The 20805-nt window shown below is 42.9% G+C and overlaps 1 protein-coding gene across 3 annotated transcripts in view; it reads right to left on the bottom strand.

The window, feature by feature from the left end:
• The window catches only part of ZDHHC17 (zinc finger DHHC-type palmitoyltransferase 17), a 71944-nt gene extending 70468 nt beyond the window's left edge, over positions 1 to 1476 (bottom strand). For 2 of the 3 annotated variants that reach the window (XR_005104367.1, XM_037388343.1), the window contains exon 1: positions 1345 to 1475. Coding sequence is in view for 2 of the 3 variants with exons in the window: in XM_037388343.1 (XP_037244240.1) it covers positions 1345 to 1407 (63 nt within the window). In the remaining variant the exon portion in view is untranslated. Of the gene's footprint in view, positions 1 to 1344 lie in introns of all 3 variants that reach the window. The other variant, XM_037388344.1, reaches the window with a different exon arrangement.
• Positions 1477 to 20805: the final 19329 nt, after the last annotated feature.

The following is a 20805-nucleotide window of genomic DNA, read 5'->3' on the forward strand; positions in this document are numbered from 1 at the left end:
TTCTACAAGTTAAGAACATTTTCTTTCAAAGAACATCAACATCCAACAGTCTGGATCATTACTGAAGACTTCTGTCACTTCTGGAAAACATCAGACACTGCAAGTGAGGATACTTCTCTGGTTAGTCTGGTGAAACGTAGCAACAGTCTTCGCACACCACTTAAAATATCCAAAAAAACCACAAAACCCACCAACAACTACAAAATCAAGAAACTTATTTGGGGTGCGCTGCCTTGCTACTTAACCTTCAGAACAGACAGGTCTATTTTAAAATCATAAGTGAGTAAATTCTGGAGAGGTAGAGTGGGTAGGATACACAATCGTGTGTAAAGACCTACAGAGCCCCTTCAGTCATCATGAAAACCCGAAGTGTCATTAAGACGTTGTTTAAGCAAAAAAAGAGTACCATCTGTTTAGCAAAACTGGAGCCTGACATATGCACTAATCTTTCTGCAGGCTGAAAAAACAATCCTTACAATCCTTAACGTATCAGGAGAAAAGTCTGCACGTAGAAGACTTCTCTAAACTGTCTGAAGTATGCTTCAAAGCATTCATACTAGTCCTCAAGAATGCACACACACTGTTGACAAAGGCGGGTGGCACAAAACAAGGGTAAAAACATGAAACAAAACGACCTCTACATGTTACCTGTAAACATTCCTACCGCCGCCTGGCCAACAGATTGGAAAAAACGGACCGTTTGCTTCCAAAATACCGCCCCCCCCCCCCCCCCCCCGGCCACTCAGGGAGCGCTGGGCCGGATGGGACTAGGCCAGTGCCAGCAAAACACAAGAGATAACATTATTCCTCCTCCTCCGAACCGCTTCCCCCGGGCTGCTGAGCAGCAGCCCCCGCCGGGGCGGCGGAGACGGGCGCCGAGCCCGGCTGGGCACCGAGTGCTGCGGCTCTGGGACGCGGTGCCGCGGCACCACCCCGGGGCGGCTCTGCCCGCGGAGCAGCGGCTGGGTGGCGGCGGGCCGGGGTCGGGCGGGCCCCCACCGCCCTACTCCCCCCCCCGGCCCAGGGTCGGCCGGGTCCGCCGCCGCCAGGGAGGCCGCCGTAACAGGGCCCGCGGCGGGCCTTGCCCCGCTCCCCGCCACCGGCACCCGCAACCTTCTCCCCGCCTAGCCGCTCTCTGCCGCGACCCGGCCCGGCCCAGCCCAGCCCAGCCCACCCCGGCCCGCCGCCGCCGTGCACACCCAGGCCGGCGGCGGGGGGCGGCGGCGCACCTCCCGCCCTCCGCGCACCCCGCCCGCTCGCCTGACCCCGGCCGCGCCCTGAACCCGTGCACGCCGCCGCCGCCGCCGCCGCCGCCGCCACCGCCGCCCGGCGGGGTGCCCTCACCTCCGGGTGCAGGATGGGGACGCAGCCCGCTTCTTTCTCGTACTCCTCCAGAGGCGCCGCCATCTTGGTGGGAGCCCGGCGCCCGCTGCATGCCGGGTAATGCGCGCGCGCCCGCCGCGCTTCCCCCCCTCACGGCAGGCGCGCGCGCGCGCACCGCCCCCTGGCGCCCCCGGCGGGGGAAGGGCGCGCAGCCGCGGGGCGGAGCGGGGCCGGTGAGGGGGCGCGGGGGGGGAGGCCCGGCACTGCCCCCCCCGGCCGCCCTGCAGCGCCCGCGCCGCCCGGCCGCCGGAGCTCGGCCGCTCCCCGGCGGCTTCGGCAAGGGCGGTGCCGGGGAGCCGCCTCCGCTGGGAGCTACGGGCGGCGGCGCGACGGCGCTAACGGGCCTCGGGGCCCCGGCGGCGGCCTGGGGACGAGCCTGCGGGCGGGTTTCCAGCCCGAGGGCCGCAGCTGGCGGATAACTGGCACGGCCCGGCGTCCGCCCCCTGCTCCCCGGGAGGCGCGGAGAGCTGGGGAGCGCTCCCTGATCCTCTGCCCGCCTGCCTTCCCACCGCCGGGCAGGACCCGCCGCTCCGCGCAGCGCGGCCCTGGGCGGCCCCGGCCCCCGCAGGCTGGGGGCTGCAGGCCGCTCGGGGCCCCGGAACGGCTGCCGTGAGGCAGGCAGCCGCCGACCGAAGAGAAATCAAATTTTTTGCTAGCAACTTTGTTTAGAGAAGCATGTTACTCTTTGGAGATACCGGTATCAATGCTCCTGAATGAATATTTAGTATAATTTAGGTTTTGAGAGATAGTTTAGCTTAGATTAAATTCATTATAATCTGGAATGAGAGCAAAAGGCGAGGTCCCCTGTACATTTAATGTGGATTTGGCTACAGGCTAAGCAAAGTCTGTCAGCTTGCTTTGGAAGTTTTATTCATGCCTACTAGGTAGCAAAGAGAGCGTGGGAAAAAGCCAGGAGAGTTTTTATAAGGTTTTCACTCTCGGCTGCAGGAACGTTTGAAACCCCCTAACAGTTCAGAGGACGCTTGGAAGGGATTCATTCCAACCGTTTGTACCCAACTGAACCGGTGATTTCTTACATCCTGTCACACGCACTACCCAGATGGCCAAGCTATCTGCTGCAGATTCAGGGGTCAAAGTACATCGTGCAGGAAAAGAGGCTTGGTTCTGTTTAGGTTGTCATTTCTGTTCTTATAAGCTGTGTAATGCACAAGCAGCCAAGATTAGGAGCCCTAAAGCTCTTTATTTCAAGCCTTTTTTTTTATAAATTGCATTTTTATAAAAAATGGTTTTGCAATTACAGAATGTTATCACTGGTTTGACTGCTGCTTTATGTTGTTGTATCTCTAGTGCTCTCATTTGCCTTTGTGAGAAAAGGACCTTTTGATAATACATTTTGTTGTACCATAATACATTAAGCTCATAAGCCTAAAACCTCACAATGATACTCTCTTCATTACTTTTTCCTATCTCATGCAAAATGTAACAGAGAAGCACTAATAAAATCTGACTACAGCATTATTAAAATGTTAAACCATAAACATTTTTTTCTGTATAAATATATTTAAGCTTAAATTTGTCAAGAAGAAAAATGACATAGGATTTAGAAACTGGGGGTGTGAAACAGGTCTCAAAGCACAGACTTGAAACCATAAGGTACTGAAGTGCTAAAAGAGCAGAACAAGACAGAGTATACAGGAGAGGATCTTTTTTTAACTGTGTATAATATTAAATGCAGCAGGGCTTAGATGTAATATGCAATCTGATTTGCCTAAAGAAGAAGGGTTTCAACTTCCTGCAAACCCCAGAAATAGAAATCCTATTAATCGTGACAGTTCTACGCTCATATTTATAATAAAAGTGATGAAATAACCAAAAATCTATGCAGATTATTATTCCTTGCAAGTCTAAAAAAGCTATGCTCATCCCGTGGCTCTGAACTGGATTGTAAACACATACCCTGACATCTGTCTAGGTATTTATACCCTGTTCTTCACAGGTCTACGCATTTTGAAACCAGTTCTGTTCTCAGAGACATCTGTACAGAGATTTTTTTGCCATTACACTTGAGGTCTCATCTGCGTATATAGTTCATATTATACCCTTCTTCAGAACCGAGTGTCCCTTTTACCGCCGAGTAACGGCATAACTAGAATATGGGAGTGTGCTAAGGTGTGTGCATTAGAGCTCTTTATTCAAAACCTGGTGGTGGTTCAGAAGTTAGAAAGCTTTCCATGTCTCAAGCGTTCCCTGTCCACTCCTAATCTGTAACATGATTGCTTGGAAACATTGTTCTTTGCTGTCTTAGGTTGTCATTACAGACAGGTTAACATCTATGCAGAGTAAGTGAACACAGTTACCAACCTAACAATCTGCTTCGATAACAAAGCTTGCACCTATTTTCCACAGATATAAGGGCTGTAAGGTTAGATGTTTTTCTGGACTCTGCCAAAAATTCATTGTCTGACCTTGAACAATTACCTTACTCCTCTATGTTTTATTTTGCTCATTTGTAAATCAAATACCACGGCACCTAATTCAAAGGGGTACTCTGAGAATTTATTATCATTGCAGAGCAATTTAAGGCTTTCACATTAAAGATGCCTTGTAAATGCCAGGAATTGTTGCTGATCAATGGCAGAAAATGCTCTTCTGCGTGGTTGCATTGAATTGTCAATAGCTGATGTGTGAAGTATTTTCTGTATCGACCAAATAAGTTTTATCCAGTGCTACTTACTAGGCAAGCCATAGGGACAGGTCTATAATATCGGCTAAACAGTGCATGCACTAGAAAATGGGTTTAGATTCTAGTCTGGCAAAAGCAAAACACAATTCACCCATACCACAGACACACAGATTTCCTTCCCTTTGTCTTGCTTTACGATAATCACCATGAAAAAGGGCACAAGGTCTAGATGCCTTTTAATTTTCAGGTAAGCCAAAACACAGCTTAACTGGGAAGCAGCACAAACTCTTACGATTCTCAGTTCTGCAGCACGAATTTTACCTTTTCTAACAAACTATTTGGATAAAAACCCCACCTTTGGCAGAAACAAGACATATTTATAGAATACATATCCATACACTCTGTTCAGGACTAGGTATGACTGTGCAGCTATTTTAGCTCTTACCTTCCACTGAACTGTGAAATGTGACAGTGAAATAAAAAACATTTAACATACATGTTTTAGTAGTAGTTTTGTATTATGGTGTTACCACTTAACTAAAAGTGTAAGTAAATAATGTTCACCTTTGCAACTAAATATTGCGATTAGAGATAAGTATTTGCTCTCACGGCAGGCCAAAACTTAAAGTGAGAATATTGGAGTGTCTTAGTCCAAAAATAGGTGCTAAGTCAAAAATACCCTACTTAACTCTACAAGAATGAATATCTTTAGAAAAGCTGTGTTTTGCCTTGTCCTTCACTTTTCATACATAGTTTTCATTAACCCCATTCTAATTAATACATCATGAGATTGATTTGCCACCATACTGAGGCCTCTGAAATTTTCCCTTGCATAGTCACCCAAAAAAATGACTTCACTGTCAGGGGCTAAAATATCTGGGGAAGCTATATCATGTTCCTGTTCTCTGAGTATGCTTGCAAAGGAGCTATGATGAATTATTGTTCACTATCTACACTGCATTTCCTAATCTTGTTACTGTTTGAGCCATGTGTTTTCTGTATTGGAAATGACACCCATCCATCTAAATGCGTCTACCAAAATAGAAAATGTGTCATTCTGTTTGGGTTTATCCATGTCTATGCTTTCAGCCTGCATTCACTCCTAGATGGAGAACACCCAATTCTCACATAGTTTGGACCAGTTTGGGTGCCTGAAAGCTTGTGAGTTTGGGTGACTGAAACCCCCCAGGTGGCCTCCCCTCCGGTCTGTTCCAGCTGCTGGTTCTTGGAAGCATTTCCATAAGATGCTTCTGCAGGGCAAACTACTGCAGCATTACCATATTTCTGAGTGTTTAAGTATGCAATGGGCTCAGAAACATACTCTTCTTTAAAGGTTGTGTAGGCTTTTCTTCTCTGGTGGTGGGGAGGCAGTATTATTTTATTGTCCTAACATCTGTCTGGTTGAAGCTCACCCCCTAAACTGTGACAGCACACCTCATACACTGCACCTCCATCGATGTCTCCCGTTTCTGGTTTGGCTATTGGAAGGCAAACCTATCAGCAACAGTGAAACTTGCTTCACTAATTTCATCTTAATCCCATGCTGTACTTACTCACTAGGTCTTCTCTCAGCATAACAGGAAACAACCAGAGGGAAAATTCAGGTGAAACTAGCTAGCCACTTTCAGCAACAGGGAGAGGTTCACAAATGACCTTCCTCCATCCAATGTGAACAAAACTGGAGAAAAAAACCATGCTGATAGACCCTTTTTCTTTTTGAAGAGAGGTGTCTCTACTGTATGACTGTAGCTGATACATGATCATGACACCATTATTGGGTTTCCTTTCATACCTTATAATTAAGGTAGGCTGTGATGCACCAAAATGTACAGTTCAACAATTTAGAGAAAAATATTTAAACTAATGACAAGCAGCTCTTCCCCTGTACTGGGCAAGGGGTGATACCTAAAGTCAAGCTAGAACCAGTTTTTATAAGGACAATCCAGGTCAGAGAGCCAGACAATATTCTTACACCAGTTTTATAGCGACGTGTTTCTGAATTTCAGTGGTGGTCATCTTGATGTACATTTTTCTGAAGAAGAGGAAAGACAGACACAGTGTCTATTTATACCATCCCTTACTATTTATCAAATACCATTGTATATCATGCCAAGCAATTTAAATACCGTACAGTATCAGCAATACTCCTAAAGGACAGGTGAAAAAATGTTGCAAAAATCCCAGCTGAACTGTAATGTCTGGGTGCTTGCTCAGCTGTTGTAACCTGGAGTGTACACAGCATGGGCTAATAACTAAAAGGGAAAGCCACCTTCTTCCTTACTCCTCCTGAATAAATCTTTGTGGGGGAAAGCTTATTTTGATGGGATAGCAAGCCATAATATTGTCTGCTGGTCTGAAAATTATAGGTGTTTTGCAGCATTATTAGTATGGAACAGGATGAATCTGCCCAAGGAAATCTTCTATTTTGCTATAAAACCTCTTGCTCCCTTGAAAATACTCCAGTAGGTGGCTAGTTTTAAAAGAGGCCCAATGATGAAATTGAGATTGGAAAAATAATATGTTTTTGCTATTTCACTCTTCATTTTCCTAGGGTGAACAAACTCTCCGTTTGGCTATTGGAAGCTGGAAATGCCCTTGCAGTGGTGAAAGATGTCACCCTTTTCATTTAAAGGGAGCCTTTTCTATGTGCAGTTTCCCACAGTGTGATTGGACCCCAAATCTCTATATTAAATTAAATGCAGGGAGCTTTCCCCATAAAGTTATTAAAATATAATGCTGATGAAATAAACACAAATAGAAAGCAGTGACAAATTGCAAGATGCTAAGCATGTATTAAAAAAAAATTATATCTATGGAATCCTAAATGTCTTAATTAGCGTTGTGATTTCAAACAGTAAGGAGTTCAGCCTGTCCATGCAACGTCTCTTTAGCTTTTAGCTAGCTTCTTTTAGTCACTTTCTATTCCTTTCATATAATTTTCCGGTGCATATTATTTAGTATTTGAACACAGTCAGAGAGGTGAGCACTAAATGTAGGCTGCCATTAAGCATAGCACCCTTGCTTTTAGGTTTTTGGTGGCTTTGTCATTTTGTTTTGTATTTCTTTTCTGCCAGAATATTCTTACTGTTTGCAAATATGTATAGTCCTTGAATGACATAAAACAATCATTTTATTTCCCTAGGTGATTATCTTTGCTGATGCAATTCCACATGCTGAAAAAATCTGCACTGGTTCATAGAGTTAAAAGTACAGAAAATGAGTGGGTTTATCTAACATGACTTTTCATGCCCACTTTTTTCCCTTTAAGATGATGCACTTTATTCCCACTCATTGTGTTTTCAATATCTGATCTTGATACCATATCATACTCATGGATGACTTTGCTGTTATATCTAACGTCAAAGCACCATCTCTTCTTTCTTTGTTCAAAGTTGTGTTCTTTGTTCAAAGTTGCTGTTACTTAGTGTTCTTGCTCGCTACTTAGACTGGACAGATCTAATAGGTCTACTCAAATATTTTTTAACTCACCTGAGTCTGTCTCCTTCGAGTATCTCTCTAGACCACTTTCATTAGCACATCCAGGAACATGTCACATGTACCAGTTTGTTCTGCTTTATCTGTCTGTGCTCATTCTTTGGGGAAACCTGGGACTACTGTGATTCAGCTGATGCTGGATTATGCTCCTTATTTATTTATAAGGGAAGATGAATAGACTGAATCTGAAGACTGGAATACACTTTATGAACCTTTTCCTTTCTATTTTTGTTTTCATTGTCCATTGGTTCTCCCACACCTCTCTTTGCATCCACTGGGCTGATAATTCTAGCTGCCTTTGGAGAAGGTGCAGAACATGTCCGAAGAGTGGATTTTTGAAACACAGGCAGCTGCTGAGGTGGGAGCTCACTGCCAAACTGAAACCTCATAACAAACCAATAAAATCAAATTAATAGTCATTCCACTACTTTAAAAAGATATTAATGAGAATGAAGGAATACCTATTCAACTATGGTGTCCTTTTATGGAAATATCGTCTCATCAGGAATTGAGGTTGAAGCAGGCTGAATGATAAAATAAGGAAAAAAATCAGTTAGGAGTTACCATCTTTGGATGAAAGCCAATACATGAACTCTTTTTGGTACTTCATATCAAATGAAGTAAATATTTTCCCTGTTTAGTTCTAAATCAAGCTCGGAGAAGCATGGTAGAGTAGTACCGTTCCCCTTTATAAACGAAAATTTGCTAGCTGAATTCAAGTAATTTTCAGTAATTAAGGTGGTGTCCACACATATAGTAATAAGACACTCATACAAATAGCATGATCATAGAATACTTCTGTGTTATAATCCTCTTCAGGAACTGTAGTCATTATGGTCACCATAGTGGACATCTAGAGACCATTACCAGGGGCAGCGTATTGCTAGAGATGGACCTGCTCATGCATTGAGAATGAAAAGTTGTTTGCATTCATGTAAGAGGAGAAAAAAGTAATAGCACAGGAACAATAGATAAAACAAGGAAACTTTTATCAAAAGTAGTAAGAAAGAAAACGAAAGATTAAAACCAGAAAGCTTCTGATAGTAAGAAAGCAAGGCAAGGCAAGGTGAGTCCAGATGGAAGGGACTTACAATGACTGTCTAGTCCAATTACCTGACCACTTCAGGGCTATCCATTTGCTTTTCATGGGAGATGTTTTATTTCTTTATGGTGTTTTTTTTTTGTAGAAGACAATTAATTGGCTGTTTGAAGTACTTAAAGCATGTTATGTAGGTATTTTAGATTTATTATATTATTGGAATTAAGGACAGACAAAATAAGCCAACAGCACTCATGACAAGCTTTTAAAATTGTGACTGGTAATGTTGCATGAATTACCATCTTATTTAGGTTTTTGCTGAATTTCTGATGAATTAATAACCATTGCACACAGGCAAGTACTCTGTGCATAGGAGCTGACATTAACTAGGCTGTGCTTCAACAGGAAAGAGTGGTAGCTCCAAAAGACATCTGCCCTTGACTAAGGAAGGGTACATAGGAAGCATCAATCTCTTTTACTGACTCATTGATACAGTTTGGGAAAAAAATGGATATGGTTTTACTTTTTTTTTTTCTTCATTAGATTCATATAATGACTGCCAGAATATTGAGGCTACTAAATGAAAAAATAGTCCCCACAATTAGGCTTTAAAACAATTAAGTAAAATATAGCAAACATTCAGGGGACTTGGATGAAAATGGCCAATCTGGACTGCAAACTCAAACGTGTATTACTAATATTCAGTAGACGATGTTAAACATTACGCTGCATGATGAAATTTTAATTATTTTAAGAAAGAAAACTGAGCTTCAGAAAGTTGCATGTTTAGGTGGTGTGCTTGGAAATCACTAAAGACAGTGAAGTGTACAGGAGGTGTATAGGCAGTATAATCAATTCTAGGAGCTGTAAGAAATGAACCAATGGCATCGTTTCTACAATAAATGCAGGACAGCTGAGCTGTCACTTTAAAGCTGATGGCCCTGTTGTGCAGCTCTAATCTGCTGTGCAAAGATCTGGGTTAGGAGAGGATGGAAATCTACAGAGGCACTATTCCAAGTCTGCCTTTCTGAGCTTGCAGATGAAAATCAAAAACCATTCCTGATCAGAAACATCGCAAAATGTGGGCAATGTAGATAATTCCAGAAATAGGTGGATGATTCTAACCTCTTTCACGATTCCTTTCTCAAAAAAAAAAAAAAAAAAAAAGGCTCTAGATGCTAAGACATTTTCAAGGCAATGACTGTGTTATCTCCCTTCAGTCAAAATAGCATAGATGATTCCTACAGCTTGATGAGACAGACATCCCTTGAATTGCTGCGAAGTTTAAGACTCTCAGTCCCTATTCTCAAAAGTGCCACCACTTGAGAGATTTAACAGCATTCTAACTGCACATCTTGGTGGTAATAGGAAGTGGCAAGACCTGGGAACCTGCAGGATCAGGACCTTGGTCACCTTGGGCTTCATTTACTGCCGACACTTTTCAGTGGTCCTAAAAAAAAGAAAAAAGGCTCACTCGCACTTTAATACAGTGGAACTAAAAGGTTTGGCACACAGAGTGGTATTTAATAGATGGGTGTATAGCTTGGATTTAAGACTGTTACAAATGGTCACATATTATATGATAACAAAAAAGTAAGCAGTTTATTATATCACAGCCTGCTGCTGCTAACTTACGAGGTATCAGCATTTGCTAGAAGCACATACATGCTTCCAGCCTGTCTTGGAAACAAATGACAAAACATATCCATAGGGAATGTTGCACCATAAAATTGAATTTTAATAGAGCAGGAGGAGGCTGACAGCAAAAATAATCAATTTCATCTGCGAAGTTGCAGGTCAGCATATTGCGACGGAGAATATTCTGGCTATTGCGTCGATGTGAGCTCCCCTGTGTAACAGTGACCCAGTCCCTGCCAGTCTCAGAGGGAGAAGGGGTAATTCCATGCACGTAAAATGAAACTTAATATAGACCTAGTAGCCATATGCTTAGTTTCTTATGACAGTCTTCATTTTTCCTGACTGCCCGTGTCTGGTGTTCTCAGTTCTTAACCCCGTAACTCTTCCTAGCACCATGCCCCAGGGCTTCCACAGCTCCAGGCAAAGGAGCGGAGCTGCTGCTGCCTGGGCACCCAGTGGGCCAGTGGAGGGGGGCATCCAAGGGGTACCAGGGCACCCTAGTCCTGGCATCAGGCACCACCCTGGGGACTATTTATTGAATAGATCTATTAAATCCTCTCTTCTCACTTCATGTTTCCTTTTCCCTCACAACTGTGTGTTGAATATTGTCCTACCGTTCCTGCCCAAGGTAGTCTACTGAAGCAGGCTGAAAAATAGATATACGCAATCCTAAATTATAACCCGCACGTGCAGGCAATTATCAGCCATCACAGCGTTGGTTCTGCCTCTCACACAATATTAAAAGAAAAAAAGGAAAAAAAAAGAGAGAGAAATGAACCCAACAAAACTCCTAAAAGCCTCTCCATCCATTACTGTGGTGAGAAGACACAGGCGGTGTTCTGTGGGATGGAGCAGAGCACAGATTGCCCCAGCACAGGCTGACCTGAGCCGGAGCATCCCTCTGGTGCAGCACAGAGCTGCTGTGTTGATTGCGTGGCAGAAGTAACTGAGCAGCACTTCTGCAGATGCAAGCTGGATAATACCCTAAGGCTCCCAGCTCTGGGATTAGCAGAGCTGGCTCATGTGAACCCAGCTCAGGGTTAGGACCATGCAGAGCCAGCTGTGCACATCGTCAGAGGTGCACGTCAGAAGCAAGCTCCAAGGATTTTTACAACATTGCTTTTACAAGAGAGACAGCAAATCAAAACAGATCTTCAATATAAAGGAGAATATGAAGAGACTTCAGACACATGCAGAGGCACCACACAGGTGCACAACTCCCAGCAGGCTACGTTGTATAAGCATTGTGCTGTTTGGTTGGAAACTGCACTAGTGCTCAGTTTGCCCTTTGCAAATGTTCATTTCCTATCCTAAAACCTGTGTAGATCCAGACAGAAGGCAGCGCAGAAATTGAAAATGCAGTGAATGGAACTGACTGCAACTGTGTTATTCTTAAAAAAAAAAAAAAAAAAAAAAAAAAAAAAAAAAAAAAGCAGCAATACAGGAAGGCCCACAACATACCTATAGTCATCTAACACTGAAGGCTAGTTCTCATCAGACTTGAGCACTTCAAACCTATACCTGTGAGCATCTTTCTTACCAAGACATGGGTTTTCCTACACACAGGTAGTTGCCAGAATTGGAAAGTAGACAGTTACCAACCCTTGCAAGAAACTGGGGGTGGTGAGGTGGTGGTGGAGGGGAGAGGGAAACCAGTGAATTTGAAAAATTAAATATTTTACTATTGACCATGAATATTTTTCTCCTTCTCAAATTCGTTACCTGGCAAGAATGAAGCTTCTCGGTGTTTTCTGGGGAGAGAGGGGGTTAGTGGAGGTGCTGGCCCAACTTCTGCCACGCACGTTAAATAGATAAAAGCCAGTTTCTCTGGCTGGTGGGAAAGACCCTACCTACTGCCTGTGAAAGGTATAGCACTATGCAGACATCAGCTCAACGGGCACTGCGTTAGGATGGGGGAGTACGTGAGTGACCCGAATGGAGACTACTGCCTGTGGCTCCCCTGGGGAGGGATATCACTCCACCCTCTCACTCCGCTGAGTGCCATTTTTAAAAATGGCCTTGGCTCCGAAATAATGTAGGTGCTTCTGAAGATAATACATTTGTGCAAAAGGATGTTGGCTTGAATTCATGTGCATTTGTTCTGTAGCGGTATTTCAAGTGCTTGTCAAAGACATGGGGAAGAAGGTGTTGAGAATTACAGAATCAATAAATGAAATAAACTTGGTAGCAATAGCCTCAAACTATGGGACTTTTGCAAATATAAATACAACACTTTTTTACCAAAATCAGAAAAATCACTGTAGGGATTAGCCTTTTAGTGAAAATCCTAATGCTGCTGTCTTACATGCTTGAGTAAGGACCCAACAGACAGAGCTATGTTAAGAAAGTCTATCGTGATAGTCTTACCATTTAATTTCTCAAACTGTTGATGTCTTCCAGGTTCTCTGTCTTCTCCTTTGATCCCACAGTATGTCAGCAGTCTATAGCCTTGGCAAGTTGGCTACTTCATAACAGCCAGCTGGTAGGACATCTCCCAAATACTGAAACTGAGAAGTCTAGCCTGATACCTTCACATGCTGTCCATTTATTTCATGAATACATGTATTCCTTAAAATATGTTTGAAAATGCTCACTATATGAATGAAATCTATGATGTGCAATGCTTCTAAGAAGTCTCATATGTCTATGACACTGCTACTGCAATGACTGGAGGAAAGACAATTTTTTCCTGCTATATTTTCAGGATTCCCATTTTCAAATACAATCTTAAGAAGAATGGAAAGTGAAGGCTGGAATGGAAAGTTAGACTTCATATTAATTAGATAGCTAATTAATGAATTTGACATCTGTGTATGAAAGCTAGGAATATGTTCCTGTGTTGCTTTGCTTTGGAAAATGTGGTGCACAATGGACAGATCTGCAGTATCATATTCTGGGGGCAGCATTAACATGCTTCTTCATTTGTGATCTTCCAGGGGTGGCGGGGGGGTTAAGGCCACCTATGGTGGGTGAAATTTTTCAGTATACGAAGAGGACGAGTTAATAGGCATGGGCAGAAAGAACAGCCAAAATATGAAAGTTTGCAAAACTATCTGCCATCCAGTAGCTTGTTATTCTGCAGTAAAGAGGGTGTGTAAGAGATGAGCCTGGACACTCTGATGCCTCTTAACAGAGGAAAAAGAGATAGGTGTTCTGTTTATCTGCCACGAATCAAGAAGAAGGAGGTCAGCAGGAACATGAAGTGAATTTTTATGAGAATGTTGGACATCAAAAACTGCTCTCTCACTTGCCTAGATTATCACTTCAGCTCTTCTTTCTGTATTTATGTTTTTGACTTCTAGTGGGAACAATTAAGAAGAAACAATGAGCCTCTGCCATCCTGACATAAAATCTGCAATAAAATCTAGCCTGTGGAAGAAAAGCTTAGAATCCATCAGGGAGAAAATACATCCTCCTGATAATTGTTTAGCAATGGCAGAGCATTGAGGACACTCCGAGGATATGAGGCATGAGATTATAGATCTAATAAAAATGCCTGTAAGATGGAAAGTAATGGAGATGTTTTAGAATACATTCAGCAGCCATGAACTGACACAATAGGACAAAAAAAATATCAGTCTGCTTGAAAAAACAGAACCAGCAGCCTTGCAGTGTTCCCTTCAAGGACAATAGTGGGTTTTATTTTTTCTGTACTATACCTTGGAGGAGTTTCCAGTTTTTAAAGTACAGTAGTGCCAGAGCAGGTTCTGTCAAACATGAATAATTGAATTTGAACGGAAATGCAGACTCTCAAAATACAACTGAAGGCTTTGGAAAGCACTCAGCGAAAATATATGGGCTAGGTTCACTACTCCTGGTCTCATTTATATCCCTAAACTTGGCCTATCTCCACTGAGATCAGTGAAGTTCTGCTGGTGCAAAACTTCAGCAAAAATAGCTGTGAATCAAGTCCAGTATTTGGAAGGGTCATCTCTTAAAAGAAAGGGGCAGTGGGTATCTGTGCAAGCACTGACGTAGACAGCATGATTCCATGAATATCAATGGATTTACTTAAGACTTCCATCAGTCAATGCTCTGAGATCAGAGTCTGCTCTTCCCATTTGCTCCAGTGACACATTATAACTCTATGTTTGTGCTTATTGCGTTAGACACTAATGAACCTCAACACTGTCTCCAAGGGCATGGTGCAGATTACTGAAACCTAATGTCTTTCGAAATTGTTCCTTCCTTGAAGAGCTCATCTATGGAGCAAAGCCAGGAGCTGCCCTGTGCCAGTAGCCTTGTCTTAAGTTGCCAGCAGTCTCAACACATATGTTGAGGAATAAAATGAGGAACAGACTAAGACAAGGTGCAAAATTAAAGGGTGGACTATAGGGGGTTGGGGGGGGGCACGTGAGAAAGCAGAAAAAGACCCTTAAGTGGAAAGAAAAGAATGTGAGTCAGTAAAACTTTGGAGAAAAGAAAGAAAATGACAGACAAAGACACCATTAAAACAGGCAGTAAAAGACAGAGAAAGAAAGGTGTTAAAGAAGCAAAAGAAGGGTGGCTGGGGAAAGAATAGGGCATTTCTTACTCGTGATCTCTTGAAACATTTTTTTCTTTTTCATCAAGTGTTGGTTAGTCTAAAGGCACTGCTCTTTAATTTTTGAGCTGTACTAAATCCTCTCCCATGGAATGTACACAGCCTGTATGCTGGGGTAAGGGAACAAGGAAGCCATGAGTTCTCATGCGTCTGGAGTGGAATACTAACCATAATAATTTCTTTCTCCATGATTAAGCAGTATATGACTTTTAGCTTAGCTGACTTTGAAATGTCAAGAATAGCATCAAGGCTTTGGCTTGTTTCTAGTGTTCACAAATTCCAGGCACTCAGAAATGGAAAAGAATTTATTTTCTTCCCCAGGGCTTTGCACAGAAAGGATATTTCCAAAAACAATGCATACAGAATTAGAAGATCAGACAACAGAACCTCCTTTTTACCCAAGCAGCTACTATTAAAACTGAAGACTGTGCACAGTGTGCCATTACTGCCATTACCTGAGAAGTGCATGTTTAAGAGCAGCCTTACCTCCCCATGTAAGCCTTTGAAAATAAAGCCTCATGCAAGACAATTCCTCTTATGTATCTATGTCTGCATTTCTTACTCTCCCACACTAGGAGAGCAAAACCTATTTATTTAAAGTACTGTTTACTCCTGCTGGCTAGTCCTTATTTCACCAGTGCTGGATGATACCCGGTAAGTGGTTTAAGACACTTGAGATGCAGAAAACATCCTGTCCCATCCAGAAAAAGGCCTGTGCGCTTGCCTGATTTGAAAAGCCATTGATTATTGATGACTCAGGGTCACCAGGAACAGAAATCAATGCTGCATGCCACTAGAAGGCTAATCATCATGTCCCACCTTGCAAAGATGTACAGCAGTTTGTTTTCTAGGCTCAGTGGTTCATGAGATTTTGAAGGTAAAAATCACATTACTTTCACTAACATCCTCTCTGCTTGCATGGCTTCACTGGTTCTGACCCATTTTAAATGACTGCTGCCTTCAAGCAATTTATGTTTGACACAATGCCATGTTTCATCTAAAAACACATAAACACAGCTTCCAAGCTATTTGAAGCACTCATCTCCAACTCTAGCACCTTGTGGAAATATTGTGGAGTTGAAAGATATGGGTGAGAACTATCAGAACAGTAAAGTTTCAAAGGATTGTATCGTTAACCATATTCAATTATTTTGGAAATATTCTGTTTAGGCTGTTAAGTAGTCTCATAAGCAGATAGAGAAGCATATATCTAAAAAAGAGAAGACTGAAGAGCAGCAGACAAACAGGAAAATGAGGCAGAAAGGGGGATACATGATCTCTCTGAGCTTGCAGGGGGTAAGGCAGAAGGTGGGTCTGGGAAGGAGCCTCTGGGTCATTGAACCCAACTCCCTGCAATCACACTCTGACAGCATCGACATTAGGCTCAGATGGATCCTCGGAGTATCTGCTCCCCCACCTAAATCTCATATCATAAAGCAGTCTCTGAGAACATGTAACAATTCCAAAACCATTAGCACAAAAAGCAAAAAGCCTCAAAAATTACACCATGGCATCACTTTAGAGAGAACAGAAGAGATGCACAGCACTGCCATTAGCTGAAACATCCCTGAAGAATTTCTAGCAGATGGACCCTGCACTGTGCCCCGCAGGAAAGCAAAAGCAGCTCAGCTTCTGCCAATCTGACATAAAGGAAAAACTTAATCCTCAAATAAACCCCAAATCTGGCAATTAGTTTTGCCCTGGAAATGTGAGCAAGATATGGCAGCCAGCAACCTGAGAAGCTTGTCAGATAGTGATCCTGACCTGCCTCTGATTGTGGCCAGTCTATTACATGTCAGAGAAAGTGGATCCACAGGCCTCTCTCTCTGCCCATCCCTGGCACTGCAATTGCCAAATGTCCCCTAGAATAGAGGATATCAGGAATAAGGAGCTCAATTGTTGTGTTGTATACAAGATATTGCTTTCCCTCATTTGTGCCCTGCTTTTCTGCTCAAGGCCAGACCCAAAAGCTGCAGCACTCCCAGAAGCCTGGCAAGAAAGTGGGAGATTTGTGCATCAGTCCCAAAATCCTGGCCTTGTCACATGACCGATGCAGTGACTACCATACCGTCCCTGCGCCCGACCCAGGGCCTGTATCCCTTCCCCCATCACCTAAGTGACCATTCTGGGGCAGAGGAACTTCCTACTAGAGCCCTCTGCAACCTATATTTTAACAGTAAAGCACACCAACCCTACCTAGGAGTTTCCTAATGCTGGGTATCAAAACCTACCTTGCATATGAACCCTGGTCAACCGGGGCAGGGCTATACATAAAACCAGTGAAATAAAGCAAGCCTAGACCTAATTTACCCTCTCCTTCTATGAACAGCCACAGTCTTTGGGATTCAATGTGTAAAACTGAAATCATAAACTTAAACTCTGTCTTCACCTTAGGCCATCACACCCTGCCAGTCTGGAACTCAAATCTCTCCAAGTAGCTGATCCTGGTGTTCACCCAGAACCCAGTCCAAAGACCATGCAGCTCAAAAGCTAGTCTCCTCTCTAACTGGCAACAGCCCTTCTCCAACAGCTCTAGCTCCAACTGCAGCTAAATTCTAGCCAGATAACCTTTGACAGTAGCTAAAAAGGCCAGACTGCCTTTCCAGTTCCCTAAATTTGAAAATATGAAACTTGAGACTCAAACAGTCCAGCCTGATTCTAGGCTGCTTTCTGCTTCCCTAACTGTTGGTGTTCCAAAAAGGCCAAGAAAGAGAAGGTCATTGGTCATAATTACAGATAAAGAGAAGTAGGATCAGTCCATAAAAAATCCATTTTTCCAACTGCACGTGCAGTAAAATGCTAGCCCTTTTTAATGGAGCTAGTTTTTTCACTTGTAAGGAACAGCTCAAGTAAGTCTATCTTAGACCTAAGTTGCAGTCACTACTCAAGGTGAAGTATCCCCCCAGTAACTGAACCACAGGCAAGGACAATGCTGTAGGAGAGGCTGGTTTTATTATAAAGACTTGAAAAGTTCATCTTTTTATCTCAAAAATGTCAAAGAATATAAAGCTATAATTTCATTTAACTTCCTCTGTTCAGTTTTGAACTGTTTCACCATCCTATCTCCAAGTAACTTGCTTGTCATCAAATAAATGTACGTGGCCTCTTTAGACTGTTTGCTTCATCAAATTCACCACGTAAATTTACTGAGTTGTCTTAACATAGCCATAGGGCAGTCAGTACCGCGTTATCCCACTGGGGAACAGTATATAGCACCAGCACGTATTTAACACCAGTTGTGAATCTAGTAAATCCCACAGCCCCAGTTGGAGGTAGCCCAGTTCCACCAGTGCTGCGTTTTAAAGAGACATGTATGTTTGCTTAGGGGAAAGAGAGCAAGGGAAAATTGATGGCATGGACAAAGAAGGTGATGCCATACTTCCTCAAGGACTTTTGTGACTTGCTCCCCCCAGACAATGATTTCCCCCCAGAAGGACCACAGAAAGAAATGTGCATTGAAAAGCCTGCTAGATGTACTGCCTTGTCACTGAATGAAGAAGAAAATCTAAGCAAGGTTTTAACAGGCAAAGAATGGGGCTGAATGTGAAAGGAGTAAGTTGTAGCCTGAAAGTGAAACTCTCTGTCTTAATACACTCTGGAGGACTAGAATAAGTGCTTTCTAATTAGCTTTCATTTCACTTGGCATATTTATGGCTGTCGCTGCACGAGCAGACCAAAATAGGAGGCTTTTTATTAAAGGGTCTCCAGAGAGAAACATCCAAACCTGCCAGCAACCATGTTTCAGAGGTTTAACCTCTCTAACCTTTACGGTTCAGTTAAAGTTCTTCCTCCACACATGCCACATACATCATTTTGCCGAGTGAACTGTAACCTTGACTTAGGTAAATACTTGCTCTATTAAACATGCAATTGCGTTACTTTTTATTTGTGGCTACCTTTTATCTGATTTGCTCATAAAAGTTGCCTAATTATATAAAGACATGGTAACAGAAATGCGAAACCTAGCCATTGAGTTACAGCAACCGGATGCGGCAAGCAGACGCCGTGTTCATGACCAGAAGCCCACTGTACATCCCCCAGTTAACTCGGCGAGGCGTGCGGCACTACGCTCTGGTCGTCTGACCCAAGCTGTGCTGCACAGATTTGGCTGCAGGGTAAACTTAGTGGTTGATTGTACTGGAGGAGCCTGCAGGCAGCTCCAGCTCGGCACCCACAATCACACCACCTGCATGTCCTCACCTTAATCAGAAACTGCAGCAACAAGTTCTTCTGTGAACATCCTTTCTATCTTTCTATCTGGCAGTAGAAATGATGAATAGAGTTGTTTTCTTTTAAGAAAATCCTGAAAAAGCTCAAATTACAAAAAAAAAAAAGAAAAAGAAAAAGAAAAAAAAGTTGTGTAACTCCTCCATGGATGGGATCTGGACGCCTGTCTGAAGATGAAAATTCAGCATCACCAGCATCTGAAAGGATGAGATTATCTATACTACCCTCTTTATATAATGTTGATGATAATAAACATTTTAAACAGTAACTTGTCAGAGTCTAAATGCCTTTCTTACTGGGATTGTAACAAACCAGTACCTCCTGGTGCAAAGCAGCAGTTAGGAAGGCAGGATCCAAGTCTTTAACTCTTCTTTATGTGCAGGACTGGTGTCATTGTTCCTTTAGTTTTCCCCTCAAAGGGAGCTTAATCAGACTGGAAAAACTATCTCTTGGTTGAAATACTTCTTCCTCATCAACTGGGAGAACCGTCCGGTTTGACTCCCATACTCCTGATTTTGGTGGCTTTTGCCTTGTTCCTTCCAATACAGGTGGTTGAGACTTCCAATATGACTCTATCAATCTCTCTCTCTCTCTCTTACCCCCCACCCCCCCTTAAGGTTTAGTGTCACTTGATTCTAACAAAGAATTTTCAGGTCACAAACCTCCATGTCACCGACCTCCTAGCCACCCAGCCTAGCAGTGCTTGTCTGACAGACCATCGCTTCTCCATGGATGTTCATCTTGGCCACTCAAATGCTTCTTGAGCATGGGCTAGCTGCTAAGCAAATGAGGCAGCTCCATGTTTTACCCTCAGAGTGAACACTTTTTGGCCTGTTTCTTTTCCTGTTCTCCACTGAACTGGAATACACAGATGTTAGCTATTTGTATCTGGCACTAATTAACACATACCACCCATCAGAGTTGCTAAACATAACCTTGTTTTTATCCTGTGGAAGGATTCAATGATTTTGCCCCATGTAGGTGCTGTGCCTGCCTTCCAGATTGTTCCTTCATTTTCTCCTTTGGTAAAGCATCATCTTTTTTATCATTTGCTTTCAGTCAGAAAATCCCTAGGGAATCCCTCAGACATTTCTTCAGACGTCTCCCTTGTGTCTATAAAGCACCATGGAGCGTGACGTACCGGTACTGGCTTGGAGTCAGCTGAAGGGAGCACGGATCCCTTCCTGATGTACTCGCTCAGCTAATTAGCTCTGCTGAGAAACCAGAGACATTAAATGCCAGGAAAATGGCACAGTGATGCCGCTACCTTGTTTCCAACACCTAAATTGTGCATTGTGCATTTTTATTCCCTAGGCTCCTACCCTTTTTCTGCTCACACACCCGGTTTGAGCAATTGTGTATGAGAACATGTTTTGAGTATTGCCACTATACTAATTATTCCCAAACCTGTCCCTCTACACTGGACATCTCTTTCTCCAAAATGAAATCCTGCTTTTCTCTGGTTTCGGGTTGTGGTTTTTTTCTCCATATCTCTTCATGGATTGTCCACAGTACAAACTTACTCAAAGTAAAATACACTTTTCTTCTTTTGCATGTCCTCATGATGAACATCCTGAGTTATCTGACAAGAAAATGAAGACAGATCATTAATGCTTTTCTACTGCTTATGTTCAAGCAAAGGGGAAATGGAAATGCTTACAAAGTATTACTGAACAATAAACTCAAAAAATATTTTTGTTCAGTGGTGACTCAATAAAAAAGAAATTATAATTGATACGTGATATCTAGATAAGAAAAAAAATCCTTAAACTGTGGAAGAAAATGAATGTAATGAAAATGCAAATGCTCAGAATCCATATGTAATTAATATATCAT

This window comes from Falco rusticolus, chromosome 5 (assembly GCF_015220075.1).
Source record: "Falco rusticolus isolate bFalRus1 chromosome 5, bFalRus1.pri, whole genome shotgun sequence".
Lineage (NCBI taxonomy): Eukaryota > Metazoa > Chordata > Aves > Falconiformes > Falconidae > Falco > Falco rusticolus.